Source organism: Panthera tigris, chromosome E1 (genome assembly GCF_018350195.1).
Source record: "Panthera tigris isolate Pti1 chromosome E1, P.tigris_Pti1_mat1.1, whole genome shotgun sequence".
In the NCBI taxonomy this organism is placed as follows: domain Eukaryota; kingdom Metazoa; phylum Chordata; class Mammalia; order Carnivora; family Felidae; genus Panthera; species Panthera tigris.
In genome coordinates, this window is record NC_056673.1 from 55,881,084 (window position 1) to 55,900,574 (window position 19,491).

At 56.5% G+C, this 19,491-nt stretch overlaps 1 protein-coding gene across 6 annotated transcripts; it reads right to left on the reverse strand.

The window, feature by feature from the left end:
- Positions 1 to 827: 827 nt before the first annotated feature.
- EXOC7 (exocyst complex component 7) lies at positions 828 to 17,540 on the reverse strand. Of its 6 annotated transcripts, XM_042966411.1 has the most exons (21): positions 17,410 to 17,540; positions 17,150 to 17,215; positions 15,846 to 16,030; positions 15,550 to 15,655; positions 13,192 to 13,414; positions 10,964 to 11,131; positions 8,440 to 8,532; positions 7,454 to 7,522; positions 6,396 to 6,541; positions 5,979 to 6,131; positions 5,630 to 5,728; positions 5,252 to 5,314; positions 4,928 to 4,994; positions 4,222 to 4,260; positions 3,455 to 3,520; positions 3,042 to 3,162; positions 2,715 to 2,810; positions 1,735 to 1,798; positions 1,485 to 1,526; positions 1,243 to 1,376; positions 828 to 1,002 (listed from the first exon to the last, which is right to left on the reverse strand). In XM_042966411.1, the coding sequence occupies exons 1-21, from the start codon at positions 17,467 to 17,469 to the stop codon at positions 900 to 902; spliced, it is 2,163 nt and encodes a 720-aa protein (XP_042822345.1). In that variant the 5' UTR covers positions 17,470 to 17,540; the 3' UTR covers positions 828 to 899. The 6 variants fall into 6 exon arrangements, with proteins under 6 accessions (XP_042822345.1, XP_042822347.1, XP_042822346.1 ...); XM_042966413.1 differs by lacking the exon at positions 7,454 to 7,522; XM_042966412.1 differs by lacking the exon at positions 4,222 to 4,260.
- Between the last annotated feature and the right edge of the window lie 1,951 nt (positions 17,541 to 19,491).

A 19,491-nucleotide genomic window follows, 5' to 3' on the forward strand; every position in this document is an offset into this window, starting at 1 on the left:
AACCCGTCATCACCCAAGTGATGTGAGCACGTGCACCTCAAGCATCTGTCTTCCCTGAACTGGCTATTCATTCCTGTGCTATGCGGGTGGGGCCGACACCTGCACACAACCCCTACCATGCTCCTGAACTTCTCACCACTGTGCACCAGGCATCTGGCCCCCATTTCTGCGACTACTGCTGTTGGGCCTTGGGCCAGGAGGCCCTGGGCACCAGGAGACAGGGGCCTGAGTCAGGCCACATAGGGTAGCCAGGCTTCTCAGAACTCCTTCTGCAGGGTGCTGGACCCTAGAGACCACGGAGAGAGGGCACTCCCACTCCAGTCACCTGGGGGGTGCCTAGGAGGCAGAACACCCCGACTTCCGGGCTGTGGGTGAGGGGGAATACGTTTTCTGCACCGAATCCACGAGTGGGTCGGTCCTGCTTGTTTTTTCACCACGCCCTCTGGCTGTGCTGTGGCCTGCCCCTCACTGGGCCCTACCGACATTTCTGGGCTCAAGGGAGCGTTCTCCACCCCCAGCTCTGAACTGGGCCAGCGGTGGGCTATTCACTCTCCTGCTCTTGTACACATGAGGCAGCTGTGGCTATAGGCCTTGGTCTTTCTTCTTTGTCCTTTCCTGTCTGGAAGCTAGCATGTGGCCCAGGGAGGCTCAGGGTCACGAAGCCTAAGGTGTGAGGGGACCCCAGGGTTCTGGGAGAGTGGTGGTCTGGGGGGCTCCAGGAAGAAATGCAAATCAGGACCCCAGGGCTCGGGGACAGGGCGCCAGGCTGGGGAAGGGGTGGAAAAAGGCCCCTGGCCCCAAGGATGTCAAACTCACCAGGCCCAGAGGCAAGTTAACACTGGTTTATCTGTCCAATAACATGGCTGACCTGGCAGAGCCAGGCAGGAGCAGTAGCAGGCTCAGGCAGAGGTGTCAAAGAGGCGCTCGATCATGTCGCCCACCTGTTCCACACGGTACTTGATGTACTTCTCAGGGTTCTTGGTGAAGGGCACGCTGCCATACCTGACCAGGCACTGAGGTCAGGAGGCAGGCTGGCAACCCCCCAGGTCGGTCTCAACCTAAGGCACTCCTGACAGGGCACCCCTGAGTGATGTCCCCGTCTGCCCCCCCAGCAAAGCCCAGGGCGCCGGCTCTGCCACCCACACCCCCCAGCCCCTCCGTGGTTTTTTGGAAGGAGAGCAGAGACCCAGCGAGGGGGAGCGAGGGGCGTAGGGCTGGGAAGGTGGGGACCGGAGGGCTCACCTGTGCAGAAAGGCCCCATAGGTCTCCCTGACGATGTTTTTCTGAGCTTGGCGAATCTTGTCTCTCTGCTCCGTGTCAGGAATAGCCCAGGCCTTCTGGATTTTGCACAATTCTTCAAGGCCATCGTTGAAGCCCTGGCCAGCAAAAAGGTGGAAATAGAAGCGACCCAAACACAAAGACTCTGGGTCTGTGTCCCTGCCACAGCAGCGGGAAGCAGTGGAGGGGGGAGGACCCCAGCTCACCTTGAACCGCTCCTTGATCATCTGCCGCTCCTTGTCCCTCAGCTGGGGGTGGCGAGAGAGGGCAGAGAAAGCGTCCCTCAGAGCAGAGCCGCCCTGCCACTGGCTCCTTCCCCAGACACCTGAGCCTGGCCCTTTCTCCCATTGCCCTTTGCTCGTCCCGGCGGGATGCTTGTCCATTTTTCGCCCAGAGATGTGACAACAAGTATCACATCTGCTAGACAACCCTTCCCAGCCCGGGCCTTCTACCCACCTTGACTCCTGGTTGGAATACAGGTAGATTCTTCTCAGCGATGTAGTCAGTCACCTTTAACCAGCTGCCAGGAGGGGAGAGAAGCAGAGGGCAGAGAAGGGACAGCTTCAGGCTGCTGCTGCTTCCCAGGGGCTGGTTTGGGGTGTGTGTGTGTGTGTGTGTGTGTGTGTGTGTGTGTGTGTGTTTTTAATGTTCATTCATATTTGAGAGAGAGAGAGTGTAAGCTGTCAGCACAGAGTCTGAGGCAGGGCTTGAACCCACGAGCCGTAAAATCATGACCTGAGCCGAAGTTGGATGCTTAACTGACTGAGCCACCCAGGCGCCCCTGGTTTGTTTTGCTTTTTAAATCTCTTGATCTACTGAGTGAGGGAGAGGTCAGCAATCAACTGGGGTCGCAACTAAGCAGAACACAACTGAGATTTTTCCTTGGAAAAAGAAAACGTTCAAGCTGCTTGCTTTTAAGAACAAGAAACGGAATTCAATACGTTGAACAGATACAACCAGCTACGCTCACATCGATTTCACGGAGCATAAGGGTGGAGAAGCAGATGAGAAAGAAAGGAGGAAGCAGAGGACAAAGGAAGGAGGGAGACCACTCACGGAAAGAAACACGCAAAAGGAGACCCGCAAACCCAAGAGGAGCAGGGGGAAGGAGCGGAAGGGGTGCCGCAGAGCGAGGCTCTGCCAGTTCAAGAGCTCTCGCCAACTCGCTCTTTGCCTGGCCTCACATCCCCTTTCGATCCTTCTTAGCCTGCAGCCCTGGCAGGCCACCCTCCGGGGAGGCTGGCCACAGCAGCCCCGAGGACAAGGGCTGCGGTAGGGGAGGCGGCTTCCCTCTCCACCCTGCCAGTGTGGTTCAATAGCAAGTGGCGGACTGGGACTGGGTCCACAGGGGAGCGTGTCCCCGTGACTGACCCCACTCCGCCTGAAGCTCGGATAGGAAGAGGGAGTGAGGGGAGGGCGTTGGGGGGGGGGCCCACCTGCGCTGGTAGGTCTGGATCTGCTGCTCGATGTGCTCCCGGTAGGAGCGCTCGGCAGTCTTCTGGGTCACGGCCACCAGCTGGATCAGCTCGGATCTGGGGCAGGAGCAGGGAGAGAGCAGAGGGGACGGGATCGGCTCTCAGGGCCCAAAGGTGGCCGGCCTCCGCGGCAGCACCGGTGGGGCGTGTCTCACACCACTCCAGGTCCTGGGGCCACAAGGGGTAAGGCCCTGCCTCCCTGCCTGTCCAGGCAGAGGGCACAGGCTGCCCCGCGAGGGTGGGCAGGGGACCGGGGAGAGATATACACCGGCACCTGCCGCCACTCACTTCTCCAGGGCCTTGAGGATGTAGTTGTAGTTGTTGTGCAGGAAGATGGCGCTCAGAGCCGGGTCCTCATACACCTTGGACTTGCTCAGCAAGTTCAACTGCAGGTTGCCCAGGACTTTACCTGCACAGGGAAGGACGTGGCTACATCCACCATGGCAGTCTGACCAAAACAACCCAACCCCTGGGCCGCGAACCGGCTCCTACCCCTCGTCCTTGTCCCTCCCAACTTGACTCCACAAGCATCGGGGGCCCCCTGCCCGCCCGGCCCCTCTGCCCCTAAATCGGAGGTTGGGTTACGATCCCAAAGGCCAAGGGTGCCCAGGAGTGGACCGGCAGTAGCAGGAGAGCACCAAAGAAGGAAGAGGCGGCGGATATGGGGGCGGGGGGCTCCTGGCCGGCCAGACCGCACTCACAGATATACGTGCTCAGCAGGCGCTTGCTGAACTCAGAGCTGTAGCTGGTGGCTGAGGAACTGGTCTCTGGGAGAGGAGAAGGGCAGTTACTGCACTGGTGGCAGCAGCCAGGACCCTCTCCGGCCTTCCCTTGGCCCCAGGAGCCACTGTGGAAACCCTGGGAGGGGCCCCGAGCCTTCCTCGGGTAGACTGGGTGTGGAGGAGCTCGGGGCAGATCTGGGTGTCTGCGCAGCCGCTGGGCTCCCGCCTGCTGTAGGGAGCCCTCCCTCAGACTCTTCCTGGAGCCCAGGGCCAGCCCCTCTGCGGTGACAGGGTGGCATGGTGAGCGAGCTGGACTGTGATCAACAGGAAGGCTGGCAGGACAAGAGTGGGACACCCCGTGCCCCCCCAGCCCTGACTCATGCTGGGTGCTGTCTACAAAGCCCACCTATCCCATTTGTGGGCTCCCCACGGCCTCTGCCCCTTCTCCCCCACTTCCCACAACCCCCTCTACCCGGCCCCTCTGAACAAGCAGAAGGCCAAGGGGGAGGGGGGGTGGACAGGGAGGGAGGGGGCGCACAGGTGGTGGGCTAGCCTGGAGGGGGCACTCAGGGTGTCACTTGAATAAGCTCAGGGACAGAAAGTGGCCCTGTGGGGAGCTGAGACCATTAGGAGTGCCCCGAAGACACCCATGTCCCCTCCGACCCCCGCTCCCCAGTAGGTCCTGAGTCTGTCCAGGGGCCTCTGTCCCCCATGGGGCTACACAGGGGCAGGATGGTGCTGCTTACCTCGGGGGTCTAAAGGAATATTGTATGTGTCCCCGAGAACTACGGAGTGAAAGGCAGTGCACTCAGAGGGGGAGGGGGAGAGACAAAGAAGGAAGAAAGACGCAAAGTGCAAACACAGGTTAGAAACCATGTCCCCAAATCAAGCAGACCCCTCCCCATGACAGCCAGAACACAGACACTGGACCCCTGAAGGCAAGGGAGCATGCAGCGAAGTGGGGGTCCAGAGAACCGCAGGCCAGAGGCTGCTCCTGGCTCCTCGCCCCGAAAACGGACAGAGGGGGAGGGCCCGGGGGCCCCAACACATCGGGTTCGTTCTTGGTGCTCGGAAATGCCAACCTCCCCAGCTCCAGTGCCAGGGCAGTGATCAGCGGGTAGACGCCAGGCCGGCCCTGAGACGCCAGCCCACAGAACGGTCAGCTGTGTGGGACTAACTGGGAGGACAGGCGAACACAAAAGCAGGTGGAGAAATGCGGAAGGAGGGGCGAGCCAGGCAGGGCATCTCCGACCCAGGGAGTGCCACTCTCCGGAGCCAGGAGGGCAGAAGGAGCAAGAAGGGAGGGAGGCTGGGACAGGAAAGGCACAGTCAAACCCCACTCCACAGGGCTGGAGGAAATCTCTTTCGGAGGTGGCCGGTAACCCCTGTGTTTCCAGACAGAGGGAGGAGTGGGGTATGGGGTAGGGGGCCCCACTGGGAGGTACCGAGTACCTTGGGAGGCCAGCATGGCACCAGCCGTCTCCTGGAAGTCCAGGAGCTGCTGTAGGAAGAGGATGGCCTGTTTGGGGAGGAAAGAAGGTCAAGGGCAGGACCTAAAGGTCAGATTACCTCCCAAACGCATCCCCTCTGACCATTCCAGGGCAAATGCAGGGCCAGGGGTCTGCCCAGGGAATAGGGTGGTCGCAAGCCTCCTGCCCTGAATGAACTAGTCTACTGGAGACGCCAAGTACTTTGCCATGCATCCCGCCACCAGCATGCAGCTCTGGGCCACCCTAGGCCCCCTTCCCTCTCCAGGCGACCCGGGGCAACACCTACGTTGCTCGTGAGCTCATGCACGGTGCCATCCTTGGGCATGTTGTATTCCTTGTCCGGGTCATTCTGTGGAAAAAACAGCCCAACTTCCAGAACCTGCTCCCAAGGCATCGCCCCCCCCCCCCCCCCCCCCCCCGCCCCCAGGCCCCAGGCGGCCCGCTCTTGGTGCCATCTCCTGGCAGACAGGTGTCAGGACACCGTCAGACACAAAGGCGAGCAAGATGGGACAGGACAAGTGGGGCAGGAGCTTCACCCCTTGGGGGCTCAGGAGCCCCCTGGGAAAGAAAGGGAGGCCAGTGGGTGCTGACAGGAAGCAGGCCCCTGGTGGCCCTGCCCACAGCCCCTAGGGCAGAGGCAGCAGCAGCGGAGAGCAGAGAGCACCTTGATGTTGTCAGCAAAGTCTTCCAGTGCCTTGGCTCCGACGGTCTCCATGGAGGTGATGAGGCCGGCCAGCTTATTCTTGGTGCTGGCGGCCGTTCCCTAAGGACGCAAACACAGAGCAGTGGAACCCAGCTCCTTGCCAGCTGTTTCCCTGCCCCTCACCCCAGGGCCTCCCCTCTTGTCCGGTCACCCCGTGAGTGTCTCCATGTGCCCAGGGCCCCTCTGAAGCTGCTTCCGCTCACCCTGCGAGCAGAGGTGTTAGGGCGGAGAAGGCGGCTCCCTCGGGAGACTGCGCCAGGCGGCAGGATCCCTCCTCCCCATGTCCCCAGGGGGTTTCCTACCCGCATACCTGGAGCACTTGGTCAAACTCGGGCTTGGTCTGCTTGAGGTGCCGCAGGATGGGGAAGACGGTGAGCACGGCAGAGAAGTCGTGGCGGATGATGGCTTTCCGGGCAGCAGACACGATGTTCTCTCCTTCCAGCATCAGCCCATCCAGCGCATCCTGAGAGAGTGGGGCGAGGGCACAGCTCAGAGGCGCAGGGAGGTGAGAGCTGGCTCCCAGGGGTGGTAAGGGCTCCCGGAGGGCGGTGGGGGAAGACGGCATGCCCCGCAGAGGCAGCCGGCAATGGGGAGGCGCCCCAGACGCGGTGGTGGCTACGATGAAGGCTACGGACGACAGATCTGGCCCAAACTCAAGCTTCTGCAGCGACAGCTTTTGCTGGGGCATCTGGTCAGGCCCCGGGAGCAGGGTGGGGCGGGGCAGGACCTGGATCAGGGAGTCAAAGGTCTTTTTCTGATGGTGCTCGGGGATGATGTCCATCAGCAGCTGGTACTCGCTCTGGGCCAGCTTGACGAAGGCGCTGACGCAGTGAATGTAGGCGTCGGTCTCCACGTCCAGCGTGTCGTCTCTCCCTGGGGGGACAGCAGTGCCCCTGAGCGGCTGGTCTGGAGGCAGCCATTCTCCCTGCGGGGCGTGGGGGGGGGGGGGGGAATGGGTCTCCCCAGCTCCTGGCCTGTAGCCCAGGCCAGCAGCACATGGGAAGGAGGCAGACCGTTCTGGCAGAAAGCTGAGAGGGCTCCAGCGGGCCTGACCGGTTCAAGGGGAAAAACGGGGCTGAATCCGGCCTTTGTCCTGGCTCCACTTTCAGCTCTGCCGGACAGTGTTTATGTCCCAGAGCATCAGGTACGAGAGGTGGGATGCAGAGGCAAGAGCCCTAAATCAGCTTCCTGGCTAAGGTACACCTGACCCCAGGACTGAGGACGGTACTAGAAAGAAGGCAGCCAGGGTGGGTGAGCAGCAGTGCCCGCCCGTCTGAGAAAATGCTGGGCCGCTGAAGGCAGTTATCAGCCCAGCCAGACCTTCTGGAATGTCTCAGGCAGCGGTGGGCCATGGGCTATGAGACTAGCCGGCATGGGGTCAACCTTTGAGAAAAGGCGATGTGAGTCCCAGAAAGGGAGGGCTCCCTGCCGGTCAGCTGCCCCAGGAGGAGACCCGGCCCCGCTATTGGAGGCTGGGACAGGGGCACCTGCAGGCAGCCTGGTCCTATCAGCAAACGAACGGGCTCCGAGTCAGAGCTTTGGAGCTGTTGCTGGAGTCAGATGTCAGGGCTCCCTGCCCTGCGGGGAGCCACCTTCCAAGTAGCAGCAACTTCTCCCCTTGGCCCAGGCCCTGAGAGCCAGGCATGCACTCCCATCTGGAGAGAGGCAAGGAGACCTAGTGCCCAAAAGACAGACTTGAGAGAGAGAGAGAGAGGCAGATAGGCCTGGCTCATCCTCAGAGCAGAGCCCTCCTCGGCTGCCCTCGGGCTGGGCTGCAGTACTCACCAGCCAGCGGCCCGTGCTTGTCGTTCAGGGCCTCCGACAGGTGCTTAACTCGGAAATCATGCTCGTGACCTAGCGAGATGTCGGCCGCACAGACGCGAGCAGCGTTTATCCGGGGGCCGGGTGGGCTGCCCCTCGGGGCCAGGGAAGAAGCCCTCCATCTCCCGGGTGGGGTGTGAGATGGGGCGCAGGGGAAGGGGCGCCGGAGTGGGCTCTGAGCCCCTCCTCTGCCTGGGACCACGTTGGGAACAGCCGTTTCAAGCCTGACTTGCAGTGCCCCAGACAGTCCTTGAGAGCTGCTTCTCCAAGCCCTGAGGCCAGAGAAAGCCTACGGGACCACCAAGCTCTGAAGAGCTTCTGACAGCTGCAGAGGGTCTGATGCTTGGCCCCAGGGGGTTTATCGACCTCACCCTATCAGGGAGAGAGACTCAGCTAGAGAAATGTCACTGCTGCGTGAATGGGCCAGCCTTCTTTTGTTTCCCAGGGTTATTCTTTCAAAGGAGGGTCAGGTCCACCAGGGCAGGGCTGTCTTCCCTCTGACAGGAGACAAGGAGGGACATGACCTACAGGCGGCCCATCCCCCTTGTGGCTCTCACTCCACTTTCTAAAGCTGGGGAAGGAGGGGGTGGCCCGGAGGCCTAGGCCAGCTTGGTCCTGCCACTGCTGGTCTGAGCGTGAAAGGGCTGCCCATGACAAAGAACTTGCTCTGAGTTCAAATAGGAGACAAGGACAGAGACAGGGAGGGGAGGGAGTAGGAAGCCTCAGGGAGGGCAGAGCTGCCGGCAGCCAGACAGGACCAGGCCGAGGCCGTGAAAGCTGCCCCTGTGCCAGTTGGAACGAGTGGCACCAGGGACTTGCTGTTCCCGCCCCCTGCTTCCCTCTCCAGGACTCTCCCGCGGCCCTCCTGGGGGCTTGGAGGCTCTGCCCTGCCACGAGAGTGGACACATGGTGGAGGAGGAGGGAACAGGAGAGGAACACAGAGTGATTACCTTCCAGAGGAATGAGGTTAGAGCCCCCCTTTTTCCCATCTAGACCATGCTGGGAATACTGTTTCAGAAGGTTCTGAGCCTTACGGATCGTCCCTGTCACCAGAGCCACACAGAGAGGAGATAAGAGGACCTAGGAAACGAGTGAGAGAAAACAGCAGCGGCCCTCCACCTGCCCCCCGCCCTGAGCCCCACACCCGACCCCCCGACAGTGAGCATGCCCACACGCCATCTCTCCAGCAGGCCCCTTCCCAGGACCACCGGAGACGCTGCAGATGGGCAGGAAGGAACAGACACGGGTCGCTCTCCACACGGGGCTCCTGATTCTGCTACTGACCCTCATCGTTCTGGATCGAGTGCTTTTTAGAAAGTGCAGCGGGTGAAGGAGAGGAGATGGGCAAAGATCCATCAGGGGAAGCCAAAAATAAAAAACACTATTGAGTGGCATTTAAGTCAGAATAAACCAGGGCTCAGGACGGAGGAGTTGGTGACAAGGCTCTCACACCCAGAGGGCACAGCCAGGTTGGCAAAGCCTGGAGACCCCTGGAGGCCAGCAGGCCCAAGGCCCGGCCTGAAACCCCAGGCAGAGTCCCCGGCCCCAGGCATGCTCAGTGTTGGGATGTGGCTAAACAGAGGTCAACAGAAAACAGAACCCGGGAGTTGGTGAGACAGCACTGAGCTTCCTGGGACAGCAATGCCCAAGACGGAAGGCTTGGAGACCCTGAGGCAGCCTGGCCCCGTGCACCAAAGCCACCTGAACCCCCAAAGCAATGGGAAAAAAACTCAGAAGCTAGGAAGGGGGGGGGGGCGGTTAACAGAAGCCACGGCACAGAGCCAGAGGGAGGGCAGTAGAAAGGGTGCATGCTCTCGGCATGGGGGAAAAAAACAACAGTTAGTATCACAAGTGAAAACAACAACGAAAACAAAACTGCAGTGCCTACAGCCTCCAGGGTCAGCCACCTCTGCGGGAATGAGACATCTCAGGGCAGAAAATGCGGGCAAATGAAATAGCTTTTAAAATGGACGAGGACAGCTGCCTCGATAATGAAATGCACTGGGAGGGGGGACGAGGTCCTCGTAGGTAACTCTGGTCCATGTTCCCTGGAGACTCCTGTGTCCCCCCACCCCCTCCCATGTCTCTGAACAGAGTGAGGCGGCTTGGGTCCTGGCAGCCCCCTCCCCAAAAAAGCTGGGGGAAAAGGAGCCAGGTCTGGAGTGGCTCATTTCTTTCTGTTTGTACCACATCACAATTAGCTAACTAATGACCAGGTTCAGGGCCTCAGCTCAGCATCTGTCTCCCTGTGCTCTCCCCATTCGGCAAGCGGTCCTGCTAATGAGCGAATCAGATTCCTGCCCCACAACAGACCAGGAACAGATGGGCTTGCAGACAGGCCTCGAGGAGCCTAGATAGCATGCTGCCATGGGTGTGGACGGGGGACGCTGATCGGGCAGCCGCCAAACCCATCAGGCACCCAATTACCACAGAGACGCTGAGGCTGGTATTAAATTACCGACCAACTGAGGCCTCCCTGCTCCTCTCCTCTGAGCCAGGAACTGACGTCCCAGAGGCCCGATTCCCTAGTTTCCAACATGGGTCCTAACCTACTGGCGGCTGACAAGTCTGGAAACCCCACAGCAACTGCAGGGATCCTCACAGCCAGAGTTTGCTTCTGGGGCCCAGAAGCCAAGGACAGATTAGGCCCACTGTGAGCCCCGGCACGGCCAGCCAGCACTCTTGGGCCACTGCAGACCGGGTCCCGGGGCCCCCCCGACGTGGGCCTGTCAGAGAAGAGACAGGGGAAGAGAGCACAGACTGGCCGAGGCAGGCAGCCTCAGAGCCTCGAGGCCCCTGCCCAACCCACAAAGGCACGGGGATAGATTGAATGTGTGCAGGCAGCTGCAGCCCAGCGGGCTGGCTTAGCACAGTCACTGTTTGGAGCCGGTTTTCTAGGTGACCGCCGGGACAGTCACCCTGGAGGGGAGAAGGCGGCGCACTTCCTGCCGGGGCCACCAGGCCCAGCTTCCCCAGCCCTCTGCTCACTTGGGCCCTGAGGGGCATGGGCAGGTCGGGAAGGAACGCCCTACAAACAGCCTGCTGTCACGAGGGGGGGGGGTCCCCCAAGTCCCCCAGGCCACACAGGGCACGTGCCTGCCGCCGCAGCTCGGCAGTGTGGGCTAAGGTGGAAGAGGCCCCTGGTTTCACGAGCTTTCTCTCCCTGGTGCTGGTCACGGCAGCCCCTCGCCCTGCGATATCCTAGCCTCTCTTTCAGCCGAGGGCTGCAGCTCTCGGCCGCCTGACACAGCCAGGCTTGCCAAGCTGCGGCTGGCACATGGGGACGTTTCACCTGGAGCACGGAGCCTCGGTGGACGGGGCTCGCTAGGTGGGCAGACACTTGCTCTCTGCCCTGGGTACCTACGGTCAGGGGTCACCGTGAAGACAGGCTCTGGAGGACCAACACTGCTAACCCCAGGGCGGCCGAAAGCAAGGCAGGTCCCACGCAGCCTTCTGGCTGGGGCGGGGGCTCACCTGGCCTCTTGGTGGGCTTCTTGGTGGGCGTGTCTTTCCTCTTGTTGGGGATAGCAGGGGAGTAGGGCACCCCAGAGGAACAACTGCTCTTCCGGAAGTGTTCCTTCAGGCCCTTGAGGGAGCGGTCTAGCTGGCTGGAGCGAATCTGGTAGTAGACATTCATGAAATCTGGGGAGAGACGGGGTGACAGCGCTGTGGCAGGTCCCTGCCTCTGCCCTGCCATGGGACCCTCTCTCCCCACTCCATGCAACGTGCAGGGCAGCAACAGAGCTCACTGTTTCTGCCCGCTAACCCGTTTGTAGCACCTGCTGTGGCTCCCAGCCACCCACATAGCCTGATCCCAAATCAGCCTGTCTTTTTTTTTTTTTTTAACGTTTATTTATTCTTGAAGGAGAGAAAGACAGAGTGTGAGTGGGGGAGGGGCAGAGAGATTGGGAGACACAGAATCCCAAGCAGGCTCCAGGCTCCGAGCTGTCAGCACAGAGCCCGACGCGGGGCTCAAACTCACGAACCACGAGATCAAGACCTGAGCCGAAGTCGGACGCCCAGCCGACTGAGCCACCCAGACACCCCATCAGGCGGTCTTTAAAAAAGGAAAATATCCCCCAGAAAAACCGATGATTACGTTTCAAAGCTACGTTTTTTTTAGATAAAAAAATAGAAAACTAACATCCAGATTCACCTTGGTAAGGGGACAAAGGACGTGAGCAATTGACAGGAGGCAAAGAGACGACGGAATGTCTTGGTGAACGAAAAACACGCTCTATCTTTAGCTGTTAATGAGGTGCAAATTAAAAAAAAAAAAAAAAAAAGGACTGTGACAGCCCTAGATGAGATAAATGAAGTTAATGAAGACGAAAGAGCCATGGGACCGTCGTGGGACTGTCCACTGGCCCCACTGACCTGGAGAGGAGCTCACAATGGCAGAAGGCTACAGATCTGTTTGGGCACTTCTATCCAATAATTGCGTCTCTGAGAAAACGCCCGAGAACTTCCCACGTGAGAAAAGCAATCCACACAAGTATGCTCACTGCAGCACTATTTATCGATACCAGAAAACGGGAACATCCAAAAACTCGAGTGAACAGGGAAACACGCCATGGTACATTTCAGCAGGTCCCGACAAATGGGTCACGAGGCCCGATGTAAAAAATGGGCCAAAGCACAGAGGCTCTGGCTGAAGGGTGCTGAGGGGTCTGGAGGCTATGCACTGGCCTCCCTCTTCTCCCCGGAGAGCCCCTAAAAGTGCCCCGCCGACCCCGAGGCCCCCCAAAGTGCAGCTTATGAGCCATGATGGGTTCACAAGGTAACCACCTGTAGCCCTGAGACCTGTCACCACGCAGTCCGTGAAGGAAGGAGAGGGTAACAGTACTGCACACTGACAGCGTGTGTGTATATGCTAACAAATAGAAGGAGGGCTTGGGGGGGGCTAAAAAACCTTAAAATTGAATATTCGTTGGAGTTTTTGTTTTCTAAAATTTTTGCTTGACTCAAGATTTTTTTTTTTTTTTTTTTTTTAATTCTAGGGCCGGCTAAAGAAATGATGTTACCACCATACCGCAGAACATATGCAACTGTTAAAAGGACAAAGGCTTTCTGCACTACTTGAAGTCTTTGGGTGACTTGGGGCGCCTGGGTGGCTTAGTCAGTTAAACGTCCGACTTCGGCTCAGGTCGTGATCTTGCAGTTTGTGGGTTCGAGCCTCGCATTGGGCTCTGCACCGACCGCGTGGTGGAGCCTGCCTCAGCTCCTGTCTCCCTCTCTCTCAAAAATAAATAAACATCGGGGCGCCTGGGTGGCGCAATCGGTTGAGTGTCCGACCCTTGGTTTCGGCTCCGGTCATGATCTCGCGGTTCATGAGCTCAAGTCCCGTGCGCCGACAGTGCAGACCCCGCTTGGGATTCTCTCCCTCTCTCTCTGCCCCTACACCACTTGCTCTCTCTCTCTCTGAATAAATAAGTAAACTTTAAAAAAATAAATAAACAAACATCGAAGTCTTCATAACTAATCAAAAAAGTAAAGAAATAGGAGATCAAGGTATATAAAGAAAAGCCTGAATTTGGCTACATTCACAACTTGACACGTAAACTGTAGATTATTGCTCATGTGTGATTTCCTACTAACCTCCTTTTTATTAAAAAAAAACAACAAAATCCAGATGGATTAAAGAAATAAACGGGGAAAAAAAAATCCCACTCCGTCTGGCCTTGTCACCGGGGCCCTCTCACCTTGGTTGCGGCCGTATTCCACCAGCCAGCGGGAGATGCGGATCACATCGTGGAGCACTCCCTCGGGCAGGTGCTCCAGGGGCACCTCCTCCTGGACCTCCAGCTCGTCCTCACCGCTGATCAGATCCAGGATGAGCACAGGGGAGACAACCTTACTGTGCCTGGTCATCAGGCTGCGGAACTCGGACTCCAGAGACTCCTTCCCCCGCTCAAACAGCAGTTTCTAGGGGGGACAAGGGAAGGAAGGAAGGGAGAGGGTTTGAGGCCGCTTCGGCATTCAGCTGGCCCCTCCTCTGCCTTCACTTCCTTTAACCCCGAGAAGAAAGAACCATGAAGCCCCCCTTGCTTATGTCTTTGCCTCGTGTTCTCTCAAAGTGTAATTTCACGGGTGAAACTCAAAGTTTTATAAGATGCAGGTGCTTCACAAATATTGGCTGACTGTTTTCTCACTGAGCCATTAATGTGTCCTCCTGTCAGAAAATAGTTTGCAGGGGTGCCTGGGTGGCTCAGCCGGTTAAGCATCCAACTCTGAATCTTGGCTCAGGTCATGATCTCACGGGTTCATGAGTTCGAGCCCTGCATCGGGCTACGCACTGTCAGTGCAGAGCCTGTTTGGGACTCTCTCTCCTCCCTCTCTCTTTGGCCCTCCCCGGCTTGCGTTCTCTCAGAATAATTTAAAAAAAAAAAAAAAGAAGAAGAAGAAAATGGTTTGCAAAAGAAAAAAATAGATCAATTGAACAATGTCAAACAAAAAACTTCTGGGCTGCAAAGGACACCATCAAAAAAGTGGAAAAACAGGGGTGCCTGGGTGGCTCAGTCGGTTGGGCATCCGACTTCCGCTCAGGTCACGATCTCGCGGTCCGTGAGTTCGAGCCCCGCATCGGGCTCTGAGCTGACAGCTCAGAGCCTGGAGCCTGTTTCGGATTCTGTGTCTCCCTCTCTCTCTGCCCCTCCCCTGCTCATGCTCTGTCTCTCTCTGTTTCAAAAATAAATAAATGTTAAAAAAAATTAAAAAAAAAAGTGGAAAAACAACCCACAGGATGAGAGAAAACATCTGCAAATTATATATCTGATAAGGAACAGATATCCAGAACATCCAAGAGAAGAGAAAACATGTGTCCACACAAAGAGTGTACATGAGGGTTCACAGCAATGCTACTCATAATAGCCAAAAAATGGAGAGTCCATCAAGTGGCGAACGGACAACCACAATGTGGGCCATCCACACAATTCGGTATTATTCAGCCATACCCAGGACTGAACACTGACATACAACACTATGTGCATGAACCTTGAAAACATTATGCTAAGTGAAAGGCAGACACAAAAGGTCACATATTATACGACCCTATTCACATCAGAAGCCTGGAAGAGACAGAAAGAGAGCACAGACCAGTGACTCGCAGAAGCTGGGTGAACGGGAAGAGGGGTGGAGGGGCATGGCCGCCAGTGGGTTCGGGGTTCCTGTTCGGGTGATCAAAGTGTTCTCAAATCGGTCCCAGGGACGTCGTGCAACTCTGTGATTATACTAGAACCAGTGAACTGCATACTTTAAGTGCGCAAACGTTATGGTATGTGAACTGTATCTCAATAAAGATGTTTCAAAAACGAGAGAGGAGGGGCACCTGGGTGGCTCAGTCGGGTGGGCATCTGACTTTGGCTCAGGTCATAATCTCGCGGTTCGTGGGTTCGAGCCCTTCATTGGGCTCTGTACTGACAGCTCAGAGCCTGGAGCCTGCTTCGGATTCTGTGTCTCCCTCTCTCTCTGCCCTTCCCCTGCTCATGCTCTGTCTCTCTCTCAAAAATAAGAAACATTAAAAAAAAATTTAATGGCAAATTTTATATTATGTATTTTTTTTTTTTACCATAGCAGAAAAAACACAAATGCATGTATAAAGATCAAATGTTAAATTTATGGGGCACCTGGGTGGCTCTGTTGGTTGAACACCCGACTCTTGATTTTGGCTCAGGTCATGATCCCAAGGTCATGGCATCGAGCCCTGCATTGGGCTCCTTGCTGAGCACGGAGCCTGCTTAAGATTCTCTCTCCCCCTCTCTTCCCCCTCTCCCCAACTTGCGTTTGTGCACTCTCTCTCTCTACTAAAAAAATAATTATAAGAATAAAAAATATTTATATTTGATATGTAATTTATAGTTCAGTCAAATTATAAAAACGTACTAAAAATGTGTTATCTATAATTCCTAAGGCATAAATCTTAATGCCTACAGTATGCATATTGTATTACCTACTAGTGTTTCTTCCATATGTTCTCTTTTAAGCTGGTCCAGTGTCCCTCATGAGACCAGGACAGGGGCTGGTGTCCCCAAACCTCCCACCTTAGCCCGCGGGCCCCTCACCACTTTGTTGAGCTCTGGGCTGTCTGGGCTATTGTCCTGGAAATACTCCACCGCCTTCTGAATCTTGGCCATGCTCCCCAGATACTCTTCCAGCCTGCCTGTGGGGCTGTGAAGGAGAAGAGGTGCATTAGCTTGGGCAGTGGAAGATGAAAAGGAACGACCATGTGAATGGTATTCGGAAGAGAAGAGAATTAGCACAGAGAATTCTAGGCTCAAATATTCAAGCCCTCCTTTCTAAAGCCTAGGGTCACTGGCCCAAGAGGTGTTAGCCATGTGACCCTCTGGCCCTAGCTCACCCCTCCCTGATGATTTTCTCAGTGTCACTGGCCACATGGTAGTAGCTGATGACGTGGTCCAGGCAGGATAGAGTCTTCTCAACATTCTCCTGCAGCCGCTGCAGGTTCTCTGTCTGCTTGTGCACAGGGATGATGGAATTCTCCAGCTTCATAAGGCGGCTCTCAAAGGAGGACAGGATAGACACCTGCGGAGGGCAGCCCAGTCTCAGGACTCAGGGTTGTCCCCGGACTGCTTCTACCCACCCACGGGGTCTTTGGCATTTGCTGCCTTTTCTCTGGCTTTCTAGATAATAAAGTCCACGAGGGAAGGGAGAGGGCGTACTTGTTCACCACTGTACCCCCAGCACCCCCCATGTGCAGAGCACAGAGGAGGCGGTCCAGATAAACTGGATGAAGTTTGATTTGAGGGCAGGCCAAGCATCAAATGAACTCCTTCTAAGGTAATCACCCCAGGATGGCTTCCCTTCCACCCTCTGAAGCCAAATCTCAATTTCACCTTCTCTCTGAAGCTTTCCTAGATTGAACGGGAAGTGGTTTCATACAGAGTAGCCTCCAATGCATTGCTCGTACCTTCCAAACCCTCTCTCTCTAAGGGTGAATCTCATTAAATAAGGACTAGAACTTTATGACTGTGTTACTTAACACATACCCAAGTTTGTATCTACTCAATTTGAGCTTTCCCAGTCTCTTCTAGAAATAAGGAAGGAAACTCGTATTTGTTGAACACCTATTGTAGACCAGGTACTCTGCAAGATGCATTCCCATTGGCTCCTGTGACCTTCACAGCCACTTTGGGAGGCTGGCACCGGCTCTTAGTAGACGAGTTAACTAAAGGTCAGAATTACCTGTCAGGAGCCACACACACATAAGACGATCGGTCTGATTTCAAATCTCCATCTACCCCTAAAGCCCTCTGAGGTGAAGGCTGAGTTTACTCTGCCTCAGGATCTCAGGCTAACCTGGTCCTCTGATCATCACTTGAATTGAGGATGACACAGGACCAGTACCCAGCCCACGTAAATCAGTCTCGCTAAATGACTGAGGAAGGGGGGAAGGAAGAATGGAGAACTTGGACAGAAAGCCGAAATCTGCGCCAGCAGGGGCTACGGCATCCCCAGTGAAGGGGCGGAAAAGGGGAAGACAGCTAGATAAGACACCCACACTGTTGCTACAGAAACCCTCACATTACCACCATCACCGCCCAGGCTCCAACCCCTGGCCTTCTGTACCGTTACCGCCAGGAAAAGGGCTCTCCCCCAGGGTCTGGAGACCTGTCTGGCCCTCCCACCCGAGGGGTTACTCACCATGTTCTTGGTGAGCTGGTCGCTCTTCTCCAGGCTGTCTCTGATGAAGGACAGCGTCTCTTCCTCCTGGGGGAAGCGGGGGGAGGACATCTCAAGAAGCCGGAGGCTAAAGCAGACCATCGCGTCCAACCTCACGGCCTCGCCCCCAACCCCTTCTCCTCGCAGGGTGTGCTCCCTCCTAGCCCTGTCTCCTCCCTGAGTAGAAGCTCTGGCCCGGATCTCGGCCCCTTCCCTCACCTGCTTCCCAGCCCCAGCCTCACCTGCTTCAGCTTGTCCTCGATCTCCCGCCGCCGGGCGGACGCCTCCTGCGGGGGGATCATCGCCTCGGCCCAGCAGCTCCCACTCCCTTGTGCCTGGCCTCTGCGAGCCTTCTCGGCTCCCGTCTGTGCCACACCCACTTCCGCCTTTGGTCCCTCCCCGGGGCGCGCTGGTGGTGCCATGTTGGGAGTGGCAGTCGGAACTGAGCTTGCGCGGAACTAAGTAATGGGCCGGGGCAGGTGGCCATCTTGGGTGTGGCAAGGGCAGGTTGCCTGCCTTGTCCGAAAAGGTTCACGAGTGGCGTTGTATTGCGCGGCCGGCAGGACGGTGACAGCTCGTTTGCCGTCTTCGTATGAATGCTGACCCTTTGGACAAAGGCCGCTGGGGAAGACCACAAATTTGTTTCCCTAGATCGCATTTTGTGTCCAGGCACCGATATCGCGTTCCCCGCAGACCGCAGCACGAAGCGTGTCACACCGTAGGCCCCAATGTGTGGCCATTTAATGAACTAGGGGCTTGCGTAGTGGCTTCTATCTTCGTTCCTACAGTATGCAAACTTTATGGAGCGGGCCGTGTGTGCAAGCCCCGGACTGGGAGCTGGGGACAGAGTGATCGCTCATGACCCGGGTGTCAGCCATAACCATAATCCTGGCTTGTGTGGGGCCGGCCAAATTCCCGGGGCTGGCGGAGTCCTCGGAGCATCCATCCGGGGGCTTGGAGCTTGCGGTCCAAGCCGCACCCTACAGCAGCAGTTTTGGAGAGAGCTCTGGTTTTATTTGTTGGGGCGGGGGGAGGGGGTTAGGGAGGAACCAGGCTGCGGGTAGAGAAGGGTCTTCTGCTGGGAGCTTACCTAGATCGGGAAAAGGTACAAGGGGTAAGGCTGAAAGATCCGAAACCTGCCTGAGGGATTGAGGCCCAGCATGTTAACTATTATCAGTTAGGGAAAGATGGGCGCCTGTCTGCAGGGATTCAGACCCACAGGGAGCATTTTTCACAGAGGCTTTGGGGCAATGAGATAAGGCTTGGAAGGCTGGCAGGGCCCCTTCTCCAGAGTTCCAAAACATCCTAGCTCCTCTGCCCAGAACTTCTACTAACCACAGCTGCAGGGGCCCTGCGTTCAAGGTCCCTGCAGAGCGCTGGATGTTCTGTATTCACAAGACTCAGCTCCTGCAAAACCTAATGTCACTCCTTCCTTCATCCCTTCCCTGCCCACCCTCCCCTAATCCTTGGGGAGGTAAATGGCTGTGTGGTTTTCCTGCGTTCCTCTACGGACTCAGCATCCAGGCAGAAGGGGACAGACAACAAGGCATGTACTGGTGGGTGAGAATATTTCAGGATACCAAGCCATAGCATCCCCAAGGTCACCCCAGGACCCACCACATCAAAGAGGAGGGAGGACAAGATGGGACCAAGAGCCCAGAGAGGGATTGGGCAGCACTTCCACTGGGGCAGGAGGACAGTTACAAAAGTGGCATTGAAGGAAATCTCCATGAAGCACAGCCCCCTTGCAGATGGGGCAGATAAGAAAACAGATTCATTGTGGAAGGGCACCTGGGATGATTCACTGAGGTAGTCGTCATGCAATCCTAAGAACTAAGTAACAGGGAAAGTTTAAACAGTGAGGTGCCACGGTACAGAATGAAGGCCAGGAGGGCTACCGTGGAAAAGGCTTTGAGCTCAGCGGAGCAGCCCAGAGGGCCTCCTTCAGCACCTACCTCTCTGAACAGTTCCTAGCCCACAGGAGATGCTCCAGAAAAGTATCGATAACCTCATGCTCTATAAGTCTTAAGATCCCTATGGTTGTGAACAAATACCTTGAACTTTGTACAGTACCATTGCATTTTTGCAAATAAGTTACAGGTGTATATGCTTTTTTATATTTTCTCAAATCTCCCTAAAGTGTACTTTGGTAGCCAGCTATCCTGTACTGAGAGCCCTCTGTTTGCCCATCTCTGTGACAAATACCATGCTGACTCCTTATCTCATCTAATCCTCACAATAAACTTACAAGTCAGGCACAGCTGTTGTCTCCCTTCTGCAGATGAGAGAGGTCAGGTGCACTAAGTCAACACAGCTGGCTGGGA